General features: G+C 41.4%; 1 protein-coding gene across 1 annotated transcript in view; it reads right to left on the bottom strand.

Annotated features, from left to right (window-relative positions):
• The window catches only part of PTPRJ (protein tyrosine phosphatase receptor type J), a 223209-nt gene that overhangs the window by 16534 nt on the left and 184279 nt on the right, over positions 1–22396 (bottom strand). Inside the window, exons 11-22 of the mRNA XM_036923938.2 lie at positions 19567–19698; positions 17929–18139; positions 17690–17814; positions 16385–16472; positions 13312–13353; positions 12582–12669; positions 10743–10833; positions 9040–9113; positions 8801–8935; positions 6348–6467; positions 3338–3498; positions 1677–1812 (exon numbers count right to left, since the gene is read on the bottom strand). Of these exons, the coding sequence (XP_036779833.2) occupies positions 1677–1812; positions 3338–3498; positions 6348–6467; positions 8801–8935; positions 9040–9113; positions 10743–10833; positions 12582–12669; positions 13312–13353; positions 16385–16472; positions 17690–17814; positions 17929–18139; positions 19567–19698 (1403 nt within the window). The remainder of the gene's footprint in view (positions 1–1676; positions 1813–3337; positions 3499–6347; positions 6468–8800; positions 8936–9039; positions 9114–10742; positions 10834–12581; positions 12670–13311; positions 13354–16384; positions 16473–17689; positions 17815–17928; positions 18140–19566; positions 19699–22396) is intronic.

The raw sequence follows: 22396 nt of genomic DNA, 5'->3' as shown, positions 1-22396 counted from the left end.
CAACTGATTTCCCTCATTTGTGGAGTATAACAGTGAAGCAAAACTGAAGGAACAAAACAGCAACAGACTCACAGACTCTAAGAAGAAACTACCAGTTACCAAAGGGGAGGGGTGTGGGAGAACGGGTGGAGAGGGAGGGAGAAAGGGATTGAGGGGTATTATGATTGGCAGACACAGTTTGGGGGGTATCATGGGGAAGACAGTGTAGCACAGAGAAAGCAAATAGTGACTCTGTGGCATCTTACTACACTGATGGACAGTTAATGCAATGGGGTGTTGGGGGGACACGATAATATGGGTGAATGCAATAACCACATTTTTTAATGTAGAACATTCATAGAAGTGTATATCAATAATACCTTAATTAAAAAAAAAAGAAATATATGCTGACACAGAAAACTATCAAAGATGCTGTATGAAAAATCTCAGGGCAGCATCATATATTAAATAGGATCCAATTTTTAAAATACTCTGTGTGTGTGTGTGTGCGCGCGCGCACGCATGCAGGTGCATGTGTACATGTGTTTTTCTACAGATGTTCATAAAGAAGCTTATAAAGATATAGGCAAATTATAAACATTCACTACCTCTAGAGAGTGGGATCAGAAAACAAAAAAATATATATTATATCATTAATATAATATACTATATAATTATATTCTGTCATACTGTATTGTTAAATGTTATGAACAAGTTTTATTATTTTCAAAATATAAAAAAGGAACAAGGAAAGAATTTGTAGGCAGGAATAAGATTTCTGTGCTTCTCAAAAGAGGATAGAAGATTGAGAACCAGTACTCTATATAATAATAGCAGAGAAAAGAAAATCTCTTTTCTGACCAATGCAGAAGATGAATTCCACTCTTTCTCCCAAAACTGGCACAGCTCACCCCAAAGCACACAATGTCCCCAGGCTTCTAGCACACTCCCTACTAGACTCAAAAATAGAATATATTCATAGAGTTCTAAACTGGCACAGGCAACAGCCTGATACAAAAATTAATATTCTGCTCTCATCCTGGTCAAGACACATTCACCCTGACAGCTTTGAGGAAGGCTATTTCCTAAAACATTTGTTGAAAATGTACCTCGAAAACATTCCTTAACAGGAACAGTTCAGGGAAAGCCAAATCCAACAGTCTTACACAAATGATACTGTAGATATTAAGTATTCATTTTCCCAGCAGGTCAGCCATCCTCCTGTAGCTATGATAACTGACATTCTTTTCCATTTACAAGGCTAAGTGAGGATACATTGCTCTACTAATGGTTAAAAGCAGCATTGTGCCATTTAATATCATTAATATTTGATTAAGTCCATTTCATTAGCTTATTTTAAGAATGGTCAGACCTTCTTAGAAACAAAGAGTGCAAAAAACTAGTTTATGAATTTAAAACCCAGAATCTAAAGTTGAGAGACTTGCTAAGATTATTTAGTAATTCAGTGGCTGCAGGGTATGGAATCCTGGTACTATTTGGTTTGTAGCTCCATTGCTGATATCAGTACCCTCTGTCACTGTATCGGGTACTTTAATCCCAGGTCAGTTCAGGATCTTAAAGAAACCAAGAGCCAGAAACATCTAGAAAGGTGAAATTATTTTAACAGAAGCATGTGACATGATACAACCTTTTAGAAACAGGAAGGATGGGTTATCAAACACAGATCTTGGCCTCACCTCTGTTTGCACCATTAGAGGCCTGTGCATCCGAAGGTCAAACACAATCCTGTACACATCCACAGTGTTCTCATTCTCTATCTGGTAGATCAGACGGTCAATGGCAATGAAAGTGCCCGTCCTTCCAACCCCAGCACTGAAAGGAAGGGGAAATGAGCGCATCACCAAGGGCTACCTCTACTGTGAAACTCTCAAATGTCCCCATTTGTACACGTATCTGCTCTCCTCCACTATCAATGCCCAGGATCATTGAACATTCGCTCAAGTGACACCTCAGCAAGTCAGACTACACTAGCTTGGGCAGGGGCCCCCATCCTCAAGTTCCTTTTAGTCAAATGCCACAAATAAAACACCTCGCCAGAGCTTCCTGCATCTCAGACCCTTTCAAATCGCCACTACAACCTCAGATGACGAGTTCTATCAATTCATTCCACATATGACAACAAAGCCCTCCCCTTCCTTCTGTCCAAGATTAATTCCTTTTGCTTTAAAGCCGATGTCTTATTGTTCTTTTTCTACAAAGTTTGTGGTGTTGGTTTCACAGTGTTTATTTATCCCCAAACACATCAAGTTGTACACATTAATTTACATATAGTTTTTATATGTCAAAAGAATATTTTTAAGTAAATAAATAAAAATGAACTGAAACTGTTTTAACATTGTTAAGTAACAAACCAAAATGCTGAGTGAAGAAAGCAGGGCACAGAATGATGTATACATTACAAAATCTGGTGAGGCTTAAAGCTATATAACACCACAGAGCTACATACATATGCAGCAAACTATAAATGTGTGGAAGGGAATGATGCAGAACAACTTTAGAACCATATTTACCATGTAAGGAGAATGGGATGGGGCACTGATGGGTAGAAACTTTGTATTTGTTATATATTATTAACAGAAAGAAACATAAATGGCCTCAGATTATGCTTTACTAAATTCTTATTCTCTATTTTCATATGGTTGAAATATTTTAAAGTATTATATATAAGAAATAAATTAAGATATGATTTTTTAAAAAGACACAGACATGCTTTATCAGTTAAGGAAATTTTTTTCTAGTTTTCTAAATGTTTCGATCATAACTGTATGTTGAATTTTATCAAATGCTTTTTCTGCATCTTTTGAGGTGGTTGTATTTTTTCTTTCAATATGTTAATGTGGTGAATTACATTAATTGACTTCTAATGTTAAGCCAACATTCTATCCTGAATTAAATCCATCTTGGACCTGATAAAATTTTTTTTTCATTACTGGGTTTGTTAATATTTTGTTTCAGATTTCTACATGTATGTTCACAGTTCAGTTTGGCTTGTCATTTTCCTTTCTTATACTTGTTTTGTTATGTTTTATATCAGGTCACCATAGCCTTGTGAAATGAATTTGAAAACGGTTCTTTTCCTAGGCTCTAGAAGGTTTATGTAGGATTGAGTTTTTGTTCCTTGAATAACAGAATTTATCTTTAAAAATAAACAAAAACACAGGCAGCCACCAGATCTAGCCCATGTATCGTTTGCCAAACCCTGTTCCAAACTCTCTTTTCCAAACCTTTCTTGAATTTGTAAATGTCTACTGTACTCCCTCAGGCCTTGCTTTTCAAAAGCATCCGCGCTGATAATTACATTGGAAATCTGTGCGCCAGCGGGGCGCGCTATGCTTACCTGCAGTGCACCAGGACCGGCGACTCTGGAGGGCTCTGCCTCATGTAGTCACGCACAAGGTACCGGAAGTTGATGAGCAAGTCAGTGGCGTCAGGAACGCCATGGTCCGGCCAGGAAGTGAAATGAAACTGTCGCAGAGGGTGACTCTCACTTGTCCGGATCTGAACGCGAAGAAAAAAGGTTAGATTCAAAAGAAAGGTTGCCTAACTACACAAAAAAGACACTAAGCAGAGCTGCGCCTGTATGCTGACCTGCGCGGGGCAGCTGAAAGGGGTGGGTACGACTGACAACTAGAATGTAACAGTGGTACGACAGCTGATAAAGTGCTTGCACAGACTTTGACATGCTCATCAAAACCACGACAGCTGATAAAGTGTTTGCACAGACTTTGACATGCTCATCAAATCCTTACAATCTGCCCAAAAAAGGAAGGTTTAATGCCCTCCTTCAAAGGCAAGGCAGCAAAGATTCTGAGAGAGAAGTGAGGCAACTTCCCCATCACACAGCTGAGATGTAGCAGACACCCCTGGTCCTCTGATTCTGAGTTCGCTCTCTTCCCTATCCAACACAGCTGCCTGCCAATAATGTGCTCCGGTTCAATACCTACACCCACTCCATAGCATCGTAAGCCTCATCCCTGAGCCTACCTGGGAATGTCACCAAAAAGATATCAAAAATGAATGACAAAAACACAACTCAGATCATCAGTTCCTTTGGGGCAAGAACTGCCTAATTCATGTCTTCTGGAGAATCTACTAAAGTGATAGGCAACTAGCAAGCACCAAATAAACATTTAGTATTGCAGGGGATGGAGAAAGGATGCCCCACCCCCCACCAAAAAAATACACCTATTTCAACATCAGACATACAACAGAAAGTGGGCCTTGTCATAACAGAGTTAGTTATTACATCTACAGATTTCCTACCACGGACCTTTAACTACCAATAATAATAAGTAATACCTTTAATTATTAGAACTCCACCCAGGCTGGGCCATTCCTGCCCCTGATGCAACTGTACTTTTTATGCCCACACCTGGGCACTGCTCTTACCCATATAGACCCAATCTGGACTGCAAGCATGTCCATCTCCTGTATAACGGCTACCTTCAGAAGCTCACTTATTTTTTTTAATGTATATACATTATAAAAGCAGTGTACTAACATTATTCAAAATATGGAAAAAAAAAAAAAGCAGGTAAGGAGAGGGAACTGTGAAATCTCATCACACACAAAGGTAATATTCACAAATTTGACCAAAAATAGTCATCTGAAGAAAGAAACCAGCCATGTGAAATAAGAGGAGAAAGAGAGTGGGGGGCGGGGGGGTAGTCAGACTTTACAGTATTATCTCTGCAAAGGGGCAAAGGAGCTCAGGTTAGGGGTAGCAATCAAAGGAAACTTTGAGCTCCTTTGTGTTCCTACTTTTTAAAAGGCAAACACATTCCTGCATTTTGTGTGACTCAAAAGTAACATTTACTAAATGCCATATGGTATCCTAGATTGGATCCTGGAACAGGAAAGGGATGAAAATGTGAAATATGAATAAAGTCTGGAGTTTAGTTTTGTAATAATAGTAATGTAATTTTTTAAATGATGTGGACAATTCCACCCATGAGTCCCTTGCACAAGGGTAAACCCCAAACAGTGAAAGCAGCCACAGATAAGTCAGTTTAATGGGTGAAATCAGTAAAAATAACATTTTAAGGGTTTCTCAGCTGTTGTGAATTGCACCAGTGCATGATAACAGCTTTGACAGCATCTCCAGAGAAGGAACTGAAATAATAATTGAGGCTAAAGTCTTTGAGACATAGTCATTAGTAGAGTTAATACTCAATATACTACACTATATCCAGAACTGTGGGAATCTTTATGGGTAATTCTCCTAAACTCGAACCTCACCCACCGATACCAAAACCCCCCAGAGTCACCTCGACTGAATCTACCTCTAAGCTTTTCTTTTAAGCACTATTCATAACATGAATGAGATTTTGCCTCCTAGTATGTTTTACTCAAGTACATTCCAGCATCTCTTCATGGCACTTATGCAGCCTCCAAAGCCATCATTTGAATAGCTGGACAATAAAGACTGACAGCTAGACAGTGGCTGTCCCTTCACAGGGGACATAGCCTCACCTAGCTCCCTTTGGTACCTACAGCAGCCACTCCACCACTGTTCACTGAACCAAACTCAGATTGACCCAATGACTAGATAACCCATAGTTTAGTTATCCATTCTCTGAAAGCTAGATATTTGCACAGTTACCAAATTTTCCTTCCATTATAAATAAATGACAGAGATTCATCTCTATGAAAAGTAATAAACCTTTTCCTATATTTCATATTATTTCTTAAGGACAGATCCTCAAACTTGGAATCCCCTTTGATCTAAGGGGAATGGAGTTTTATGTCACTGATTATTATATAGAGTTATACCAACTTACACACCCATTAAAAGATATTAATGCTGCTTCATGACACTGCCTCTATTTTCGAACACCCTCAAAGAAAGAAAGGATACATTAACTGGCTTCCTAGAATATCTATACCATTACACTGGATTTGTTTTCACAACTTTTAAGGGGAAGGGAAGACCATTTGTGTATGCCCTGGAATCCTATTAATATAACTGTTATCATAAATGGCTCCCAACAGCAAATGGCCACTCCTGATGTCTTATTTGCAAACAAATAATCCAATTGGCCTTGATTTGTAACAAAAACACTCTGCACAGGTCACCTAGAAGTGTAAAGAAAGGAGTTACTTTTGCTGAGCCATGCTCTTAAGATTCATTTCACTCAGAAATAACTTACAAACTTCCCCTTAAGAAAATAAGGCTAAAGGACTTAGAGTGTAAGTAGATATTGGATTGTTTTATTCTGTAAAGAAGAGAGCAAAAACCGTACTCTGATGCATAAAAAAATACTAGTTAGTATCAACCTAAAAAGTATTGCCCAGAATTAATAAATGGTAATTATATATGAGACCTATCCATCCTGCCTCTTACTTACATTTTTCACTGTGAAGTCTCTGATGGTCCATTCCGGAAGAACAATTTCTGATGTCATTGCCACAGTTATGTCCCCATAGTCCTGAGCCTGCTTGGAGGGCCAGTACTCCTCACATTTGGTCTAGAATAAAATTGCATTGTTATACAAAGACTCAAATGGTCACATCTGCCATCACTAAAGCCTCACAAGGGAAACTAGATATTGAAAATTAGCATCAGGGACTGAATCAGCCTTTTAGTTGGGTTCTATCTGACCCTTAAAAAAACTGTAATATATAATTTTGCCAACTCTTTTAAAATGGACAGGTTTCTCATAAAAATTCAGATTTCTGGCTTCTCTCAAAAAACCAGAAGATCCAGCCAGCACACGCCCCATTTCTGCATGAAGACTGACTGACAGCTGGACAGTGGCTGTCCCTTCACAGGGGACACAGCCTCACCTAGTTCCATTTGGTACCTACAGCAGCCACTCCACCACTATTCACTGAACCAAACTCGGATTGACCTATAACCCCAAGCAGCTGGAAGAAATGAGAACTCCCCCCAATACTTTTAGATACACACTAGTTACAATACAAACACAGACACCAACAAAGAGGATCAAATTAAATCATTCTGGGGTCTTTGATTTTTATAAAGCCAGTGGACAGATATAAACAAATAAAAATCAGGAAACTACTGCTCTCCAGGAATATCTGAATCCCCATTTGGCAAATGATATAAAACACACACACACACACACACACACACACACACACACTCATTCTTCTTTCTGAGGCATGCTCTACTGCAGGTGGCTTCCAAACATGATCAATTATCTGACTCACCTGCGAGCCTTGTTTTGCTTTAAAAACAGAGGCCTGGGTCCCCTCTCCAGAGATTAAAAAAATACAGATCCCTGGGCCAGAGTCAAAGACCCCAGTTTTGGGACCACCACTCCAAGAAAGAATACAGAACTTGGATACACTGATACGGACCTGATCCTGGCTCAGCCTCCTCCAGCTGACTTTTCTTGGTACCTTGTGACCAAGTTCTTAAACTCTCTGAGCCTCAGTTTCCACATCTATAAAATAACTATACCTCATGGGGTTGTAATAGGAGGAAAGTAACACATACAGAGTACCAAGTGCAGAAAATACACAGGCTTCCTTGCCCTCCCACACTGACTCAGTGACATCCACTTCTGTCCTGTAAAGATCAACAGGGGCCCACCTAAATTCACCATTATGGTCTCCATTAATTCAACTACATCATTTTCATTGGTCTAACAAATATTTACGAGAATGTTCCACGGGAGAGGCCCTGGGCTCCATGGCACCATCAAGCCCATCTGCATTCCTAAACGATCTTCTTTCATGGGCAGAACGGCCGGCTCTCCTATGTAGGGAGTGTGTGCAGAACCCAACCTTCTGTATCACAGGTGATGTGAAGACGGGAACCACTTCTTACTATTCTTTGTCATACTTTCCTCCTCCATCCCCAGCCCCTAGCACAGGACCTTACACACACTTGGGCAGGATAAACATCTGCTAAATTAAAGCAAAATAAGGAACATTAAAAGAAACACCTGGCGGGTTCCCTGAACCACCAAGGACAGCACCACACACACAGAGCGTGGCCTGGGTTGGCAGAGGTCGCAGCCCTAGGAATCATCAGATACACAGTTCTGGGGTCCCACCACAGACCTGCATTAGTAGCTCCTCAAGGGACAATTCTGATGCATGTTAAAGTTTGAGAATCCCTGGCTTAGAGAATCGACTCCTATCCTACTCTTCAAGAAATGAAGCTACATGAAGAAATTCACAGAGCAACATTAGGTCTTACTCCTCAGATACAAAACTTCTGAATTTAGCACATGTTCAATTCTCCTGAGATGCATTTATAGAAACATGGATTTTAATACTAGAAGAAATCTTTTCTCTGATGGAAGCGGCCAGGGAATTCCAGGCCATCAGAGGGGAGAGGGGCCTCCTGAGATGTACCTGTGGATAAGTCTGAGCTTTTCTGTAAAGAAAGGATTCCAGTGCTAAATACTCAAGTCTGATCACTGTGTTGGTCAAATCCCTCATCTCGGAGAAGGAGAAGCTGGTTGCTTAGCAACTCCATGGGCTGCACCCAAGCACACAGCTGACGAAGGATGGGCGGCCATGGCTTGAAGCCTGGGAGTTTTTCCACTGAGCTTACCCAATGCCTCCACTTACTAACTCCAGCAGCAGCAATTTCAGGAACAGAGAGCATTGATATTTGTCCACAAAGTAAGGGAACGACAAGATAGACTTTTTAAAAGATTTTTTAACTTTTAGAGGAGAAAAAGACAGAAAACAAGTTTCTAAGAATAGAGGTGCTAATGTTTGGGGGAGTATTTCTTTAAACAGACAAATGCTTTTTAAGATACTCTTCCACCACAGTAAAAATGAATTAATTAACTTGATAATTTAAACGGAAGATGCTTACCCTTCCCTGTTCAACACATTTGGTCAACATAACAATGGCATATATATTTTTCTCCCACACCATGCGCCAAAAATCTTTCAAAGTGTTGGGTAAAGGTCCTTGTGTGGCAATAAAATCTTCCTTGGAATGGTAGCCCTAAAAATGGAAAAGCAACATACATTCTATGTCACTGAAACAGAAAGAGGAGCTCTAAAGATTTTATCCCAACAACCAGTGCTATGAAGACATAGCCCACTTACTGGTATGTAGTTGGCATTAACATAGTCGTCGGTTGAATGGGTCTGGACTGAAAGTTTGACACGAGAAATATCATCTGTGGCATTAAAAGAAAAAAGGTCCTCGTTGAAAGCAAATGTTTGAGGAGAGTTACATACAAGAGAGAAAAAGAAGTACAAAATGGCACACAGAGCTTCTGCCACACTCTAAAGGGGCATGACTTGGCATTTCACACATGCGACCTTATTTGATCCTCACAGTCACCCTGTGTGACCAGCACAGAGAAGGTTCATGATCACCCAGGCACAGTGAGGAAGTGACAGAGCCAGGGCTCAAATCAGGGCAGCCTGGCACCAGGGCCCAAGCTCTTAATGATACCAAACCACTTTCTAAGGCAAACAGACCTGTGTGTATGCCATGAGCCAGGGAATGCACTAAGGAAGTTTATCCATTCCTCAAAACCACCCTATGAGCTTTGGTGTTCACTTTACAGATGAGGAAACTGAGGATCAGGAGGCTAGGTGACTTCTCCAAGCACTTGTATCTGGTCAGCAGCAGTTAGAATGCAGACCGAGTGCCCTTCTCACTACAGCAGGGTACATGCCCAGGTTAACCTTTTCACATTTTCTCTTTTCTACTAAAATATTGGTTATACAAAGGCAGTACTCAATTCAAGAATAAACTGAATGTATAAGATTACTGTGAGTGGAAGGATCAAAACAGTTGTCCAGCTCACAAAATGAAATAATAACCTTACATTTCAAATGTCAGGCTGAGCTGTGAGCAGCACCACCTGTTTCCTGGTCACTGACTGTACCCTGTCTCACCTCTCCGGATGAGACTTAGCAATTCCAAACCCAGTTGCTGACCTGAGTTTCAGCCTAAAACCCTCCTAATAAAAATGACACCCAAACTCTGGATCTGAAAATCCCCACAACCTTCACAAGAGCAGGCCAATAATCCTGGGTTAAACCTAGAAGGGCAATAAGCAGCAGCTCCCATGGCCAATTTTAAAGGCATTTTTCTCAGAACATGGGCTAAATTGAAACACAGCTGCAATCTATGGACACTTATTTCTGTGCCCTAATTTCCACCCAAAAGAGAGACCATAAAGAACTTTCTATGGAGAAGGGTTTACACTTCATTGTAATGAATGATACAATAAATCATTCTCACTTAAACTCAATCTGTTGTTATCCCTGTCCATTATGTTGCAGACATTGTTGATTTTCAAGAACAGGAATAAATCCAAATACGATTCATAATTAGCTGTGAAATGCTCTTAGCCAACCAGAGTCAGAGAAAGCATTATACTCTGCCTGTCCCCCTCCTGCTCCCTTTCATTCTACAACTATATTAGCTGAAATAAAGGGGCTCTGACATGGAGGAGAGAAGAGCACAGATTCTGGCCTTCTCCCTGAACCAAATGGATAGACCTGGTCTAAGCGTGGTCCTGCCACAACCATCTGCACAACTTTGGGCAAATCAGCTCGCTACTCTGCACCTCACTGTCTTCATCTGCAAAACGAATACTCAACTATCTATTTTATAAGGTTGTTGTTAGGATTAAATTCAAAGAAATATGCCTACATACAGTGCTTAGCATAGGGAAGGTGACTAATGAATGATTTGGGCTCATTAGCACTTGGTCCCCCTCCCCTTCCTGTTAGAGATGTGATGGCCAATGACAGAAAAAAGGCAAAATGATATGGATAAAACAGCTTACAGGGCAGGACATTATTGTAGCGATTCTTTCCTCTATTCTCAGCCAGTTCAGCTGCATATTTTGGTAGACTAATTCCAACAAGCTTCAGATCCTGAAAACAAAACAAGTAAGTTGTTCATTTATTAAGTGTTCAAAGATTATTCATACAGAGCACAGAGCATGACCCAACCAAGTGGGAACGCAGGGATGCTATGGGTTAAACTGCATCCTCCTGCTATGGGTTAAACTGCATCCTCCAAAAAGGTGAGTTGACTTTCTAAGCCCTGGGACCCAGGAATAAAACTTTATTTGGAACTTTGGTCTTAGCAGGTGTAATGAAGGTCATCCTGGAGTGCAGCAGGCCCTTGGTCCAGTATGACTGATGTCCTTGTAAGAGTAGAAGAGACACGATGACAGTGATATACAAAGGGAGATGGCCATGCTGAGATGGAGGCAGGCAATGGGGGAGGCTGCCACAGGTCGGAGATGCCCAGTGTTTCCAGAAGCTGCATGAAGCAAGGTGGGATCCTCCCCAGAGGCTTTGGAGGGAGCACGGCCCTGCTCAACAACTTGGTTTTGGACTTCTGGCCTCCACAACTATGAGAGAATATTTTCTATTGTTTTAAGCCACCCAGTTTGTGAAATTTTGTCAGAGCAGCCCTCAGAAACTACTGTGGAGGTTGAAATTTAAAAAAACGGATGGTCCTTGCCTTTGAGGACTTACAACCTGGGAGAGACGTGCAGACAGAAGTTACTAACATAAGGCTGAATGCTGAATATCAGTAACAAGCAATATGTCACAGATTAAACAGGCATAAAAACACAGATTTCAAGTCCTCCTAATGTCATCAGAGAAAACATCACAGAGGTGGCAAAAGCTGGGCTGTACTTTGCATGCCCAGTAGGTTGAAGGTGAACAGGACATGTCCGCATCCTAACTCCTGCAACCTATGCGTCTGATCTTATTTGGAAAAAGGGTCTTTGGAGATTGAATTAACTTAAGAATCCTGAGCTGAGATCATCCCACATTGTCTGGGTGAGCCCCAAATCCAACAAGTCCAACAGGAGATGTAGGGAGGAGGAGGAGAAAGCAGGGGCAGAGACTAGAGTGGCACAGCCATAAGCCAAGGTTGCCTGGTGCCACCAAAACCTGCAAGAGTCGAGGAAAGATTCTTCTCCTTGAGGACTTGGGGAGAGCACAGTCCTGTCGACAGCTTGATTTTGGATTTAGTATCGCCTCCAGAACCGGAAGAGAATAAATTTTTGTTGTTTTAAGCCAGCAGTTTGTGGCAATTTTTTACGGCAATTTTTCACAGGAAATCAAAACAAATGGTGAATAGATTTCAGTAAGGGCAGAGCTGCTGTGGCAGGGGGAGCCCCTGAGGGGCAAGTGTACATGGCCATCCCAGCAGGGAGGGGCAGTTCCTGGGCCAGCTAGGAGAACAGGACACACAAGGGCCTGAAAGGCACAAAGTCTTTGCATGGGATGCAACATAAGCCTCAAAAACCAACCTCGGCCACACAGTTATTGAGCCCCATCTGGTGTCCTTCCAGCTCATACAGCCCCAATTTCTCTAACTAATTGCCCTCTGACTTGAATTTCCAGCTTCTGTATCCCTCTGCAAAATCTTGAAGTATCAACAAAATTAAATGTATAATTCACTAGACGCAAAGGGACATTTAAGCACTCACAGCCAACATGGCAACAGTGGGAGCCAGGGCACATGCAAGAGCTGCTCTCTCCTCTCCAAGAGAGACGTTTCTCAACCCAAAGCTTCACCATGAACCAAAACCGGGATATTTTCCAACTCTCAGGAGAAACATAAAGCAATTAAAAACACAGTAGTTACAACCACATACTTCGTATTCTTCTGCAAACCCACAGTTGGAGTCGGCTTGTTGTTTCTTGAAGTAAGCCTCAAAATTCTCCACTTTGACTAACTTGGATCTAAGAAAACAAAACAATTTATTAGGGCTTTTTACATTCAATAAAGTTCATGCCCAAAATAGAAAAACACAAGTCACAAAAATCAAAGAGGTCACTCACTTTTTAGGCCTTCATCACAGAAAGGGAAAGAAAAAAAAACAAGCAATTAGAAAAACTGATTGAACCATGACTAGATAAGATAGTAAACATCTTCTCCAAGAAACAAAACCATAGCATAACTGGGGGTGGGGGGAGAGATGGCAAATATAAGTATAAAGTTATCTACAAAACACTGAAATGTGAATCTGGGCATCTGATTTCTAGACTCTGTTATGTAACTGACTGGCTTTGTGACTTTGAGCAAGTTCTTCGCTCCTCTGAGATACTGATAAGCCTTTTTTGGTTACAAAATACATATTTATTGGTAGAGTATGACAAATATGGTTCTACTCGCCCTCGTGGGACACGACAAGGAAGCCAGCTTCAGGAGACTGATAAACACAGACTCCCTGCAGAATGACAAAGCCAGCAGGAGCTTCTGGCAGATCATAGCCAGCTATGTCAATCAGGAGAAATGACAGCAAATTCCACCAATTCTCTAGTCACTAAACAGATTGGAAGATTAAATGTCTTAAATTGAAGCCCATAACTCTCAAGACTTACTTAATTTGAGAAAAGGATACTTCATTATTCTTTGCATCTTTCCTATTTTGAAAGAAAAGAAAGACCCATTAGACCAAAAGAAGTTAATTCCATGGTTCCCCCTTTAATGTGTCTTCAGAATGCCTTTTCCCTGGTCATTAGTTCATATGACACTAAATCCTGCTCACTAGTACTAAGCCTAATGGTCTAAGCAGCAAATTATGACTATGTATCTGTAAGTAACTCTCATTCATACCACCTCAAAGTATGAAAGAATCTTACTTAAGCAACTTAAAGAAATTTCCTGATGTAAATATAAATCAGCAGCATTAACCTATTGTAAAGTCAGACTCGTTATTTCATACTCGGTTTTTTTTAGAAGACTTTCAAATAAATTAATGGAATAAACCAGAAAATATACCCAGTGTAGACAAGTTGGTAAGATCCTTGGCACTCTCCTGCATTGGCGCTAAATCCCTATTGATGTTTAAAAAACAACTTCCTAGAAGGCAATTTGACAGTACATTATCAAAACTGAAAACATGCATGCCCACTGACCCAGCAACTGCCCACCTTGGAATGTAGCCTAAGGAAATAATGAATGTGCCAAAGATTTAGGCACAAGGGTAAGTGACTGTGGCAAAAAAAAAAAACTGAAAACATCAGGAAATTGGTTGAATAATTCCCAGACAGTTGAATATTCTGTAGCCACTTAAAATAAAGAAGAAATGAAGCAGTTCACAATGTCTTAAGTGAATAAAGCAGGCTAGAAAACAATGAATGTGATTCCATTTGTGTGTATATACATGTGTATTTGTGTGTGATTAAACTGCAATCACACCAGTGTTAACAGTAGTTTTGTGTGGGTGCTATGATTACAGGTTATCTATTTTCTTTGGTCTTCCATGGTTTTTTTTTGCCATAAGAATGTGTAACTTTTTAAAATTTATAAATATTAGACTTTTTTCCACTGTAATTAAAAGTTTTGAATTTTAACAGTAAATGTTCCTTTTTTTAATTTTGTAATTGAAATTAGTTGATATACAATATTATATTGGTTTCAGATGAACAACATAGTGATTTGACAGTTATGTTATGAAATATTCATCACAATAAGTGTAATTACCATCTGTCACCATACAAAGATACTATAATATTAATGGCTATATTCCCTATGCTGTACTTTCATCTCCATGACTAATTTATTTTATAATTTGAAGTTTGTATCTCTTTACCCACTTTTACCTGTTTCATCTGTCCCACCCCACCTTGGTAACCAGCAGTCTATTCTCTATGTTTATGAGTCTATTTCTGTTTTGTTTCTTTCTTTGTTTGGTTTTCAGATCCCACATAAAAGGGAACTGCATGGTATTTACCTTTCTCTTACTTCACTTAGCATAATAACCTCTAGGTCTATTCATGTTGTCATAAATGACAAGATTTTGTTCTTTTTTAGGGCTGAGTAATATTCCTGTGTGTGTGTGTGTGTGTGTGTGTGTGTGTGTGTGTGTGTGCGCGCGCGTGTGTGACATCTTCTTATCCATTCATCCATCAACAGACATGTAGTTATTTCCATGTCTTGGCTATTATAAATAACTTCAAAAAAACAGAGGTGCATGTTCCTTTTCAAATTAGTGATTTTGTTTTCTTTGGGTAGATTCCCAGAAGTGGAATTGCTGGGTCCTATTTCTATTTTTAGTTTTTTGAGACACCTCCATACTGCTTTCCATAGTGGCTCCACCAATTTACATTTGTCCCAACAGTGTTCAAGGGCTCCCTTTTCTCTACATCCTCACCAATACTTTTTATTTGTCTTTTTTTATATTAGCCATTTTTACTAGTGTGGGGTGATAAATTATTGTGGTTTTGATTTGCATTTCCATGATGATTTACTAATGATGTCAAACATCTTTTCACATGGCTGTTAGCCATCTGTATGTCTTCTTTGGAAAATATCTATTCCAGTCCTCTACTCATTTTTTAATTGGATTATTTGGTTTTTTTGTTATTGATATGCATGAGTTCTTCATATATTTTTTGGATAGTAACCCTTCATAAGCTGTATCATTTGTAAACGTATTCTCCATATAGTAGGCTGCCTTTTGATTTGTTGATGGGTTCCTTTGGTATATGGAAACTTTTAAGTTTGATGTGTCCCACTTGTTCATTTTTGCCTTTGTACTGCTGTTATTTTAACAAGAAACAATAAATCTGACTCTTTCCTTACAAAAATAAAAAGGCTGCCTGTCAATTCAGCAGGGCAAAGCAGCAGCAAAAGGGGCTGGCAGAGCCCACTGTAAGAAATGCCCAGGCCAGGAGGAGATTTCCTGGCTGGAAGCAGCTGATAACTGAGACTGAATCTCAGTTGATACACAGGCTTCACACACACACGGTCAGGCAAGAGGGCATGTGATGAAGTGCAAACACCAAGTTCAATCCATCTCCACACCTCCTACATGCAGCTTCCACATCCCTGTGATGGGGCTTATCAGACCTGCCTCAGAGCTCATGAATGAGAAGTCACAGGAAGCACATATCTAGGCATACAGTAAACACTCAAAACAGATTGCTATTTTACTATTTAACTACCTCCAAGGGTAATCATACAGATAAAATAATAGTAATAGCATACATGGTACCAGATACTGTCAAAGCACTTTATGTATTCAATGCTCCTCAGCATCTCAAGTTAGGCACTGTTATCACCCCTATGTCAAGGATTGTAATAGACATTAAGGCTAAGCTCCCTAACAGCTAGTCAGAGATGGAGCAAGTGTTCAAACTGAGCTAACTCTCAACAAAAATCCCTTACCAACTATGAAACTGATTTGTGAACTCAGAACACACCACTTAAAAGTAGCATCCTACATTGCAGTGTTTCCCCCACCACCCCGACCCTCTGCCCTGATGCTTTGAAATCCCCCAGCTTCAGGGTTGAGATGAAGTAAGACTGGCCAGATGGTGAAGGTTTTAGATGATGGGGGCATGGGTCTCATTATACTGCTCCTTCCAACTGCGTGAATGTCTGAAAGCTTCCATAATGAAAAGCACCCTTAAAAAGAAAGGTATTAACAGTAACATAAGCAACAGTCACCTTTTCTTTCTCCAGAAGATGAAGCTTCCCACAGCCACGATAACCAGGGCACCAAAGATGCATCCAAAGACTGCTCCACAAATGACACCTGGGCAAAGTCAAAAGGGAGGCACTTTGAAAGGTGCTCACCAACAACAGGCCCAGAGTCCTCGAACCAGAGTGCGTGTGTGTGTGTGTGTGTGTCTGTGTGTGTGTGTGTGTGTCTCTCTCTCTCTCTGTCTCTCTCTCTCCAGGCATTTGGGACCCAGTGCTCTGTCCCCAGGCTGCCACTGAATGGGATGGTCTTGAGAAAGCCACTGTTTCCCTCTGGGTCTCAGTTTCCTCAACTGCAGACTTAGGCACCTGGGGTATCCGTGATTTTCTGATTGATCTAACCCATGATTTCCTTCTTCAAATGAAATTGCATGCAGCAGCCCAATATATAATACAGAAAACCAGGAGAAACACTGTTGTTGAGCAAGGGGAGCATCTCAGGACTGGGCCCTGCTTAGTGGAGCAACTGCTGTTTGAAAACCACTAGGCAAGATGGTCCATGTGGCTCCTGCCCCCTCTGACTCCTGGAGACTAATCCCACACATGAGTACAAGTACCTAAAGACAATGTTCAGCTATCAAAACCCATCTGTTTATTGGGGAACAAAGTGGGGACTCCCTTTGCCTCTGGGCTTCTTTCCTGAAGCCAACAACTACCAAGCATGAAAACTAAACAAACTAACTAGTCAGTCAACTGTCTTCAGCCTGAAGGTAGGGGATGTACCCCCTTTGGGCCCTTGAAGCTCCTAAGTCACCTGTCCCTGCATGATAAAGGACAGGAGCATTAGACAAGGAGGCTGAGACCAGAATGTCAAGCCTGCCTCTAAGCCCCTGTGTGACCTTGGACAGGTCACTTCCCTCTCTGAGCCTTAACAACCTCATTTCTAAAAGGGGTTTGAACAAGATGATTTCTATGGCCCCTCCTGATCCTAATACTCAAGTGTTCTTCCTAGACACTAAAATTCACACTGTGTGCCTGGTACATGGGCACACAAATCACCACACTGGGAAAAGAGGACTAAAGCCCTCTTTGCAGATTGGGAATGCAACTGGCATTTCAGAGAATGGGGTGAGGGGACAGGGGCTTTGGGGGTCTCAGAAGAGGAAGCTGAGCTGCACCCTGATGGCCAAGTTCCATCTCTACTTCTGACGGGAGACAAGCCACTGCAACTCCTTTGGGAACCTAAAGGCGATGCACAGACACCAGCCTCTCTGCAAACACTGGAAGCAAACACCAACTGAGCTGCCAAAAGCAATGTTGTTCTTCCTTTACCTGGATCCTGGGGCAAGAAAACAGCATCTGAATAGCGACTGAAGGACACATAGCTCTCGGTGCCATCTATGAGTCCATCATTTTGAGGGTTAAAGGTAATATTGGTAAAGCCAGCCACACAAGCCCTACAGGATGACAAGAGGAAAAGAGGCAGCTGAGACGTGTCCAACACCTCAGGCATGAAAAGCTTTGCACTCACAAGGCTCAGACTCCAAAGAGCAAGAACCAGAAGCCATTACCGATAGGAGCCCAGAGGTGCAAGTTTCCCGTTGTAATAGCCATGTGTGGTTGACTGATTCCCAACATCAACTTCATATTTTAGGACTTCAGACAGGCCTTGAGAACTTCTCTTGTCTTCTGTTGTTATGAGGTATGTCACATAAGTATCCGAGGCCCCCTTTTTGAAATCTTCATATGTGTATCTCAAAACATCTACAGATGGGTGAACAGCTAAGAAAGGCACACAGAAGCAAAGTTGTTAAGACACTGCCTGTGGAGAGATTTAAGCCCCCCTGCTTGTAAATAATGACACTGACGCTAGGTAATAATGATGACACTGTCACTCTCAGTGTGCTTTCTATGCCAGGCTTCACTTACGTTTAGTTCTAAGTCCTTTACTTGCATTAACTCATTTACTCCCCACAATGATCCCATTACATAGGTTTACTTTCCCCATTGTACAGATGAGGACACAAAGGCATAGAAAGCTAGAAGGGCCTGGGCACAAGCCACACTGCCTATATGGTGGGCTGTATTCCTAGCCCAAGCCATTGACCTGAAGGGTGTGTTCACATCCATCACAGGCTGCTATCAGTCAATCTGGTCACAAGGAAATATTTCCTCCCTCATTCAGCAAAGGTCTGAGCTTGGGATTTGCTGAAAACCTTCACAGCAGAACGACTAGTGTTTGAAGCAGACACAAACACAAAGACAGCCAGTGAGATCACAACATCACTTTTTGAAACTTTGCCCCAGGTTTATGACACCAGCCAATTCCTTGTCTTCCGGGATCCCCACACTCTTACTGTGTGTTTGATCTCTACTTTCTCAGGGAGATGAAGACAGAATCACTGGTTGAAAGATTGGGCAGGGGCAGTATTGTATTATTCACATTTTGCTTAAAGAATCACCAAAAACAACAAAACTTGGCACTTTAAACCCAGGCCTTATGCAGATCACCCACACGCAGCTAACAAAGGAACCCTCAAGTCATTCCCTTCTTCCTACCAAAGAATTTAATAGAGCCCTTTATGGAAAAGTGGCTTGAATCCACCTCCTCTCTCTGCTATGAGGATGCTTTTTGCAAGTTCCCACTACAAATGCAAACCATTTTGTTTGCTTTCAAGAAAAAATCACCCTTTAAGGATGATTCATGTGTGTATGTGTGTGTGTGTGTGTGTGTGTGTGTGTGTGAGAGAGAGAGAGAGAAAGAGTGAGAGACTGATTTAGAGAGAAAAAGTTGGTTAAGACTAATATTCTGCCACCTAAAAGATCCTGTGGTATAAAAGAGAAGAATAACTTAGACTGGATGTCAGCAAGTGGTCCAGACCCACAGGCCAAATCCAGACTGCCACCCATTTTGGTAAATACCATATATTGAAAGAGCCACACCCATTGTTTACAGATCTCCTATGACTGCTTCCATGCTACAATGGCAGAGTTGAATTAGCTGCAACAGAGACTGTAAAGCCTGAGAACCTTCAAGTATTTGCTATATAGCCCTTGATAGAAAGTTTGGCGACCCGTGACCTAGATCATTAGGCAAACAGCTTATCCCAGTGTAAAGATGGACATGCGTTGGTGTCTTTAACCCCATGCCTCAGTGGGCACAGAAGTGGCACCCAGGCACTGGCTGTCCTGGAATAAGCCCTCCTTACCTTCCCCAGTGGTGAGAATGACAGCGTAGGCTTTGATAGGTCCATGGCTGGCTTCAAACCCACTGAACTTAACCTTTACCGAATTGTGACTGACAGAGGTAATGTTAGGGGATCCATCTGGAACAGGAGGATCTGAAACAGAACAAACAAAACATGATCACCCAACATTTAAAACCAAGAGGGAACACTATTAAGGAGAGAATTTGGTGCAGTGACCTCCTGAAGTTCTGCCCTTGCTCTAGAAGCTGTGTACTGGGCTCTTGCAAAGCAAATCCAGAAGCAAGAGGCAGGGGAGGGAACTGGTGAGAAGCAGAGATGGTAGCTCATAGGGGAGCCTGCCTGGTTCACGATGGGCATGTGAGTGCCCAGCCACATGCCTGGGGGTGTGCTCCCACAGCCTTGCTCAATAAAAATAACCTACCTTCTTGACCTTCTCCAGGTCCCTCCTGAACCAGGAGGGCCAGTTCCTGGCCGTGAGAACTGGAGCATTAGAAGGAGAGTGAGAGGGAGACTGTGTGGCTGGAACGCTAAGGTGGGGCCTTGGGAGCTATATGCAGACACCTGCCACCCACACAGACTCGGCACCAGAACCAGTCAGTGGGCTGGGAAAGATGAGAAGCAGGTACCCAGAGGGAAGCAAAGATGGCATGTAGAGAACGCACTTTCACCTGAGACCTGGCCTCATTCCTGCTCTGTGTCCTTCAACACTTGAGTTCTCATTTTTGCAACAGTTGGCTTAAAATGCCACCAGAGTAACCCAGCCAACCTGCTTCCAAGAAAGCAGAAAAGCCAACACAGGAGAATTCCATGGCTGACCTTCACAATGATGTGCCTCCCCTCCTGAGCTAAGCTGGCAAAGCAGCTCTCTGAATTAACACAAAAGAAAGAAAATACTGAATTAAAGATCATCTCTTTCCATACACTTTCTCTTCCTAAATTTGTCTTCCATGAACAAGTTGTATGTCTTCATTATTATATTCAAGATTCAGGGAGACTGAGAAAATTGATCTCCAAGAAGACCACAGTGCAATTCTCTCAATACAGCAAACTGTCTCTGTATGGCAGCCACAGGCCATACCAGCTGTTGAGCATTTGAAGTGTGACTAGTCCAAATTCAGATGTGCTATACATGTAAAATACAGACTGGATATCATAGACTTAATAAAAAGAAAGAATAGGAAATATCTCATTAATATAATTTATACAGATTACATGTTGAAATGATAACATTTTTAATATACTGAGTTAAACAAAATGTGACTTAATTTTAGCTATTTCTTTTCGTCTTTTTTAATGTGACTCCTAGAATTATACATGAGGCTCACAGAATCTTCTATTGGACAAAGCAGCTCTGAACACACTTCAGCAACCTCTCAACTGTCAGCAGTGACCACGTGGAGGCGCTGTCCCATATCTAATTGTCACCGGCCTCAACAGAGACTTCCAACACAGGCCCTCACCTTTCCCCTCACCAACTGCTCTATGCCTTTTAGCCACCCAGGAGTCCCCAGCTTCCCACCCCAAGACTGGACATCTTCCCTCTCACACTTACCTCAATTCTGCACTCCAACAACCCTGTCTGCCTTACTCACCATAGTGTCCCTTATCCCTGGTGCACAGTAACCAACCAGCAAATGTTGGCTAAAGACTATCACTCCAGTTCTCAGCCATCCCACCAATGCTTCCTATCTTTCTCAGAGAAAACACAACTCCACTTTTATGTTAAATTCTAAAAATGTTAAATTTGTACACTCAAAAAGCATGTTAAATTTCTACTTAAAAATGTGTACATAAGAATTATGCACATAAAAATTTGCACATAAGAATTATGCACATAAATTTGTGCATAAAAATCTGAGGAAAGGGAGCTACAGATCACTGGACTAAATGGTAGGTGGTCATCATCCAACCCTGCCATATATCTTTCAGCCTCAGAGAGCTGCTTCTCTCCACTAGGCACTGTGCTCAACTCTGGAGATACCAAATCAGACACAGTTCCTGCTCCTCAGCAGCTTTTACCCACTGAGACAATGACATAATAAAGAGCTTGCACATTAAAAAAAGCACCCACAGGTTCATTGTTTCTATCATCTTCTAGAGTGCTGTAGAAACCCAAAGGAGTATGACCCAGGTCCACCCTATACAGTTATGTACTACATAACACCAAGGAGCCCCACGCACATCATCGTCCATATGAATGGTGGCCCCTGGAGTTGTACAGTACACAACCTGAGCAGCCACACTACCTCATCTAAATTGTGTAACAGTCCTAAAAGGTGGGTATTATTTCCCCCTTTTAAAACTAAGAAAAACAAGGTTCAGAGAGGTTAAGTAGCTTTTCTGAGATCACACAGCTATTAGAAGAAGTACTAAAAATTAATCCCAGGTCTGCCTGTCTAAATCTAATGCTCTGTCCACAGAATCCTTCAACCACTTTTCAAGTCAGCGTCCCTATAGTAAGAGGCCTTTTTTTTTCTTACTATCACAACCATTACTTCTTTAGAAATTGTCCATTGTGATACCCTAAAGGAAAAATATCCAGAAGTCAAAAAGCACAAAGAAAACCAACTCACCAGGTTGACCTAAGACATAACTTTATCAAATACATGGGAGCAAAAGACAGATAAAAATGAAGCTAAGATACAAGAAGCAATTTCCCCCACCCCACAAAAAAACACATGAGCAAGAAAAAATTAACTAGGGGAATCCCCTGCACAGTATGTGATCCCCTATTTTCCAAAGCAGCTGGGGACCTTGTTAATATGGATTGTAGGAAGATACAAATCTCAACTGAGAATCTAGTAATAGTGAAAAAAAAGTCTTGTTAAAT

The sequence above is a fragment of the Manis pentadactyla genome, chromosome 9 (genome assembly GCF_030020395.1).
Source record: "Manis pentadactyla isolate mManPen7 chromosome 9, mManPen7.hap1, whole genome shotgun sequence".
NCBI lineage: Eukaryota > Metazoa > Chordata > Mammalia > Pholidota > Manidae > Manis > Manis pentadactyla.
The sequence above is the reverse complement of the archived record's forward strand: the minus strand, read 5'-3'. Positions and strand labels throughout refer to the sequence as shown.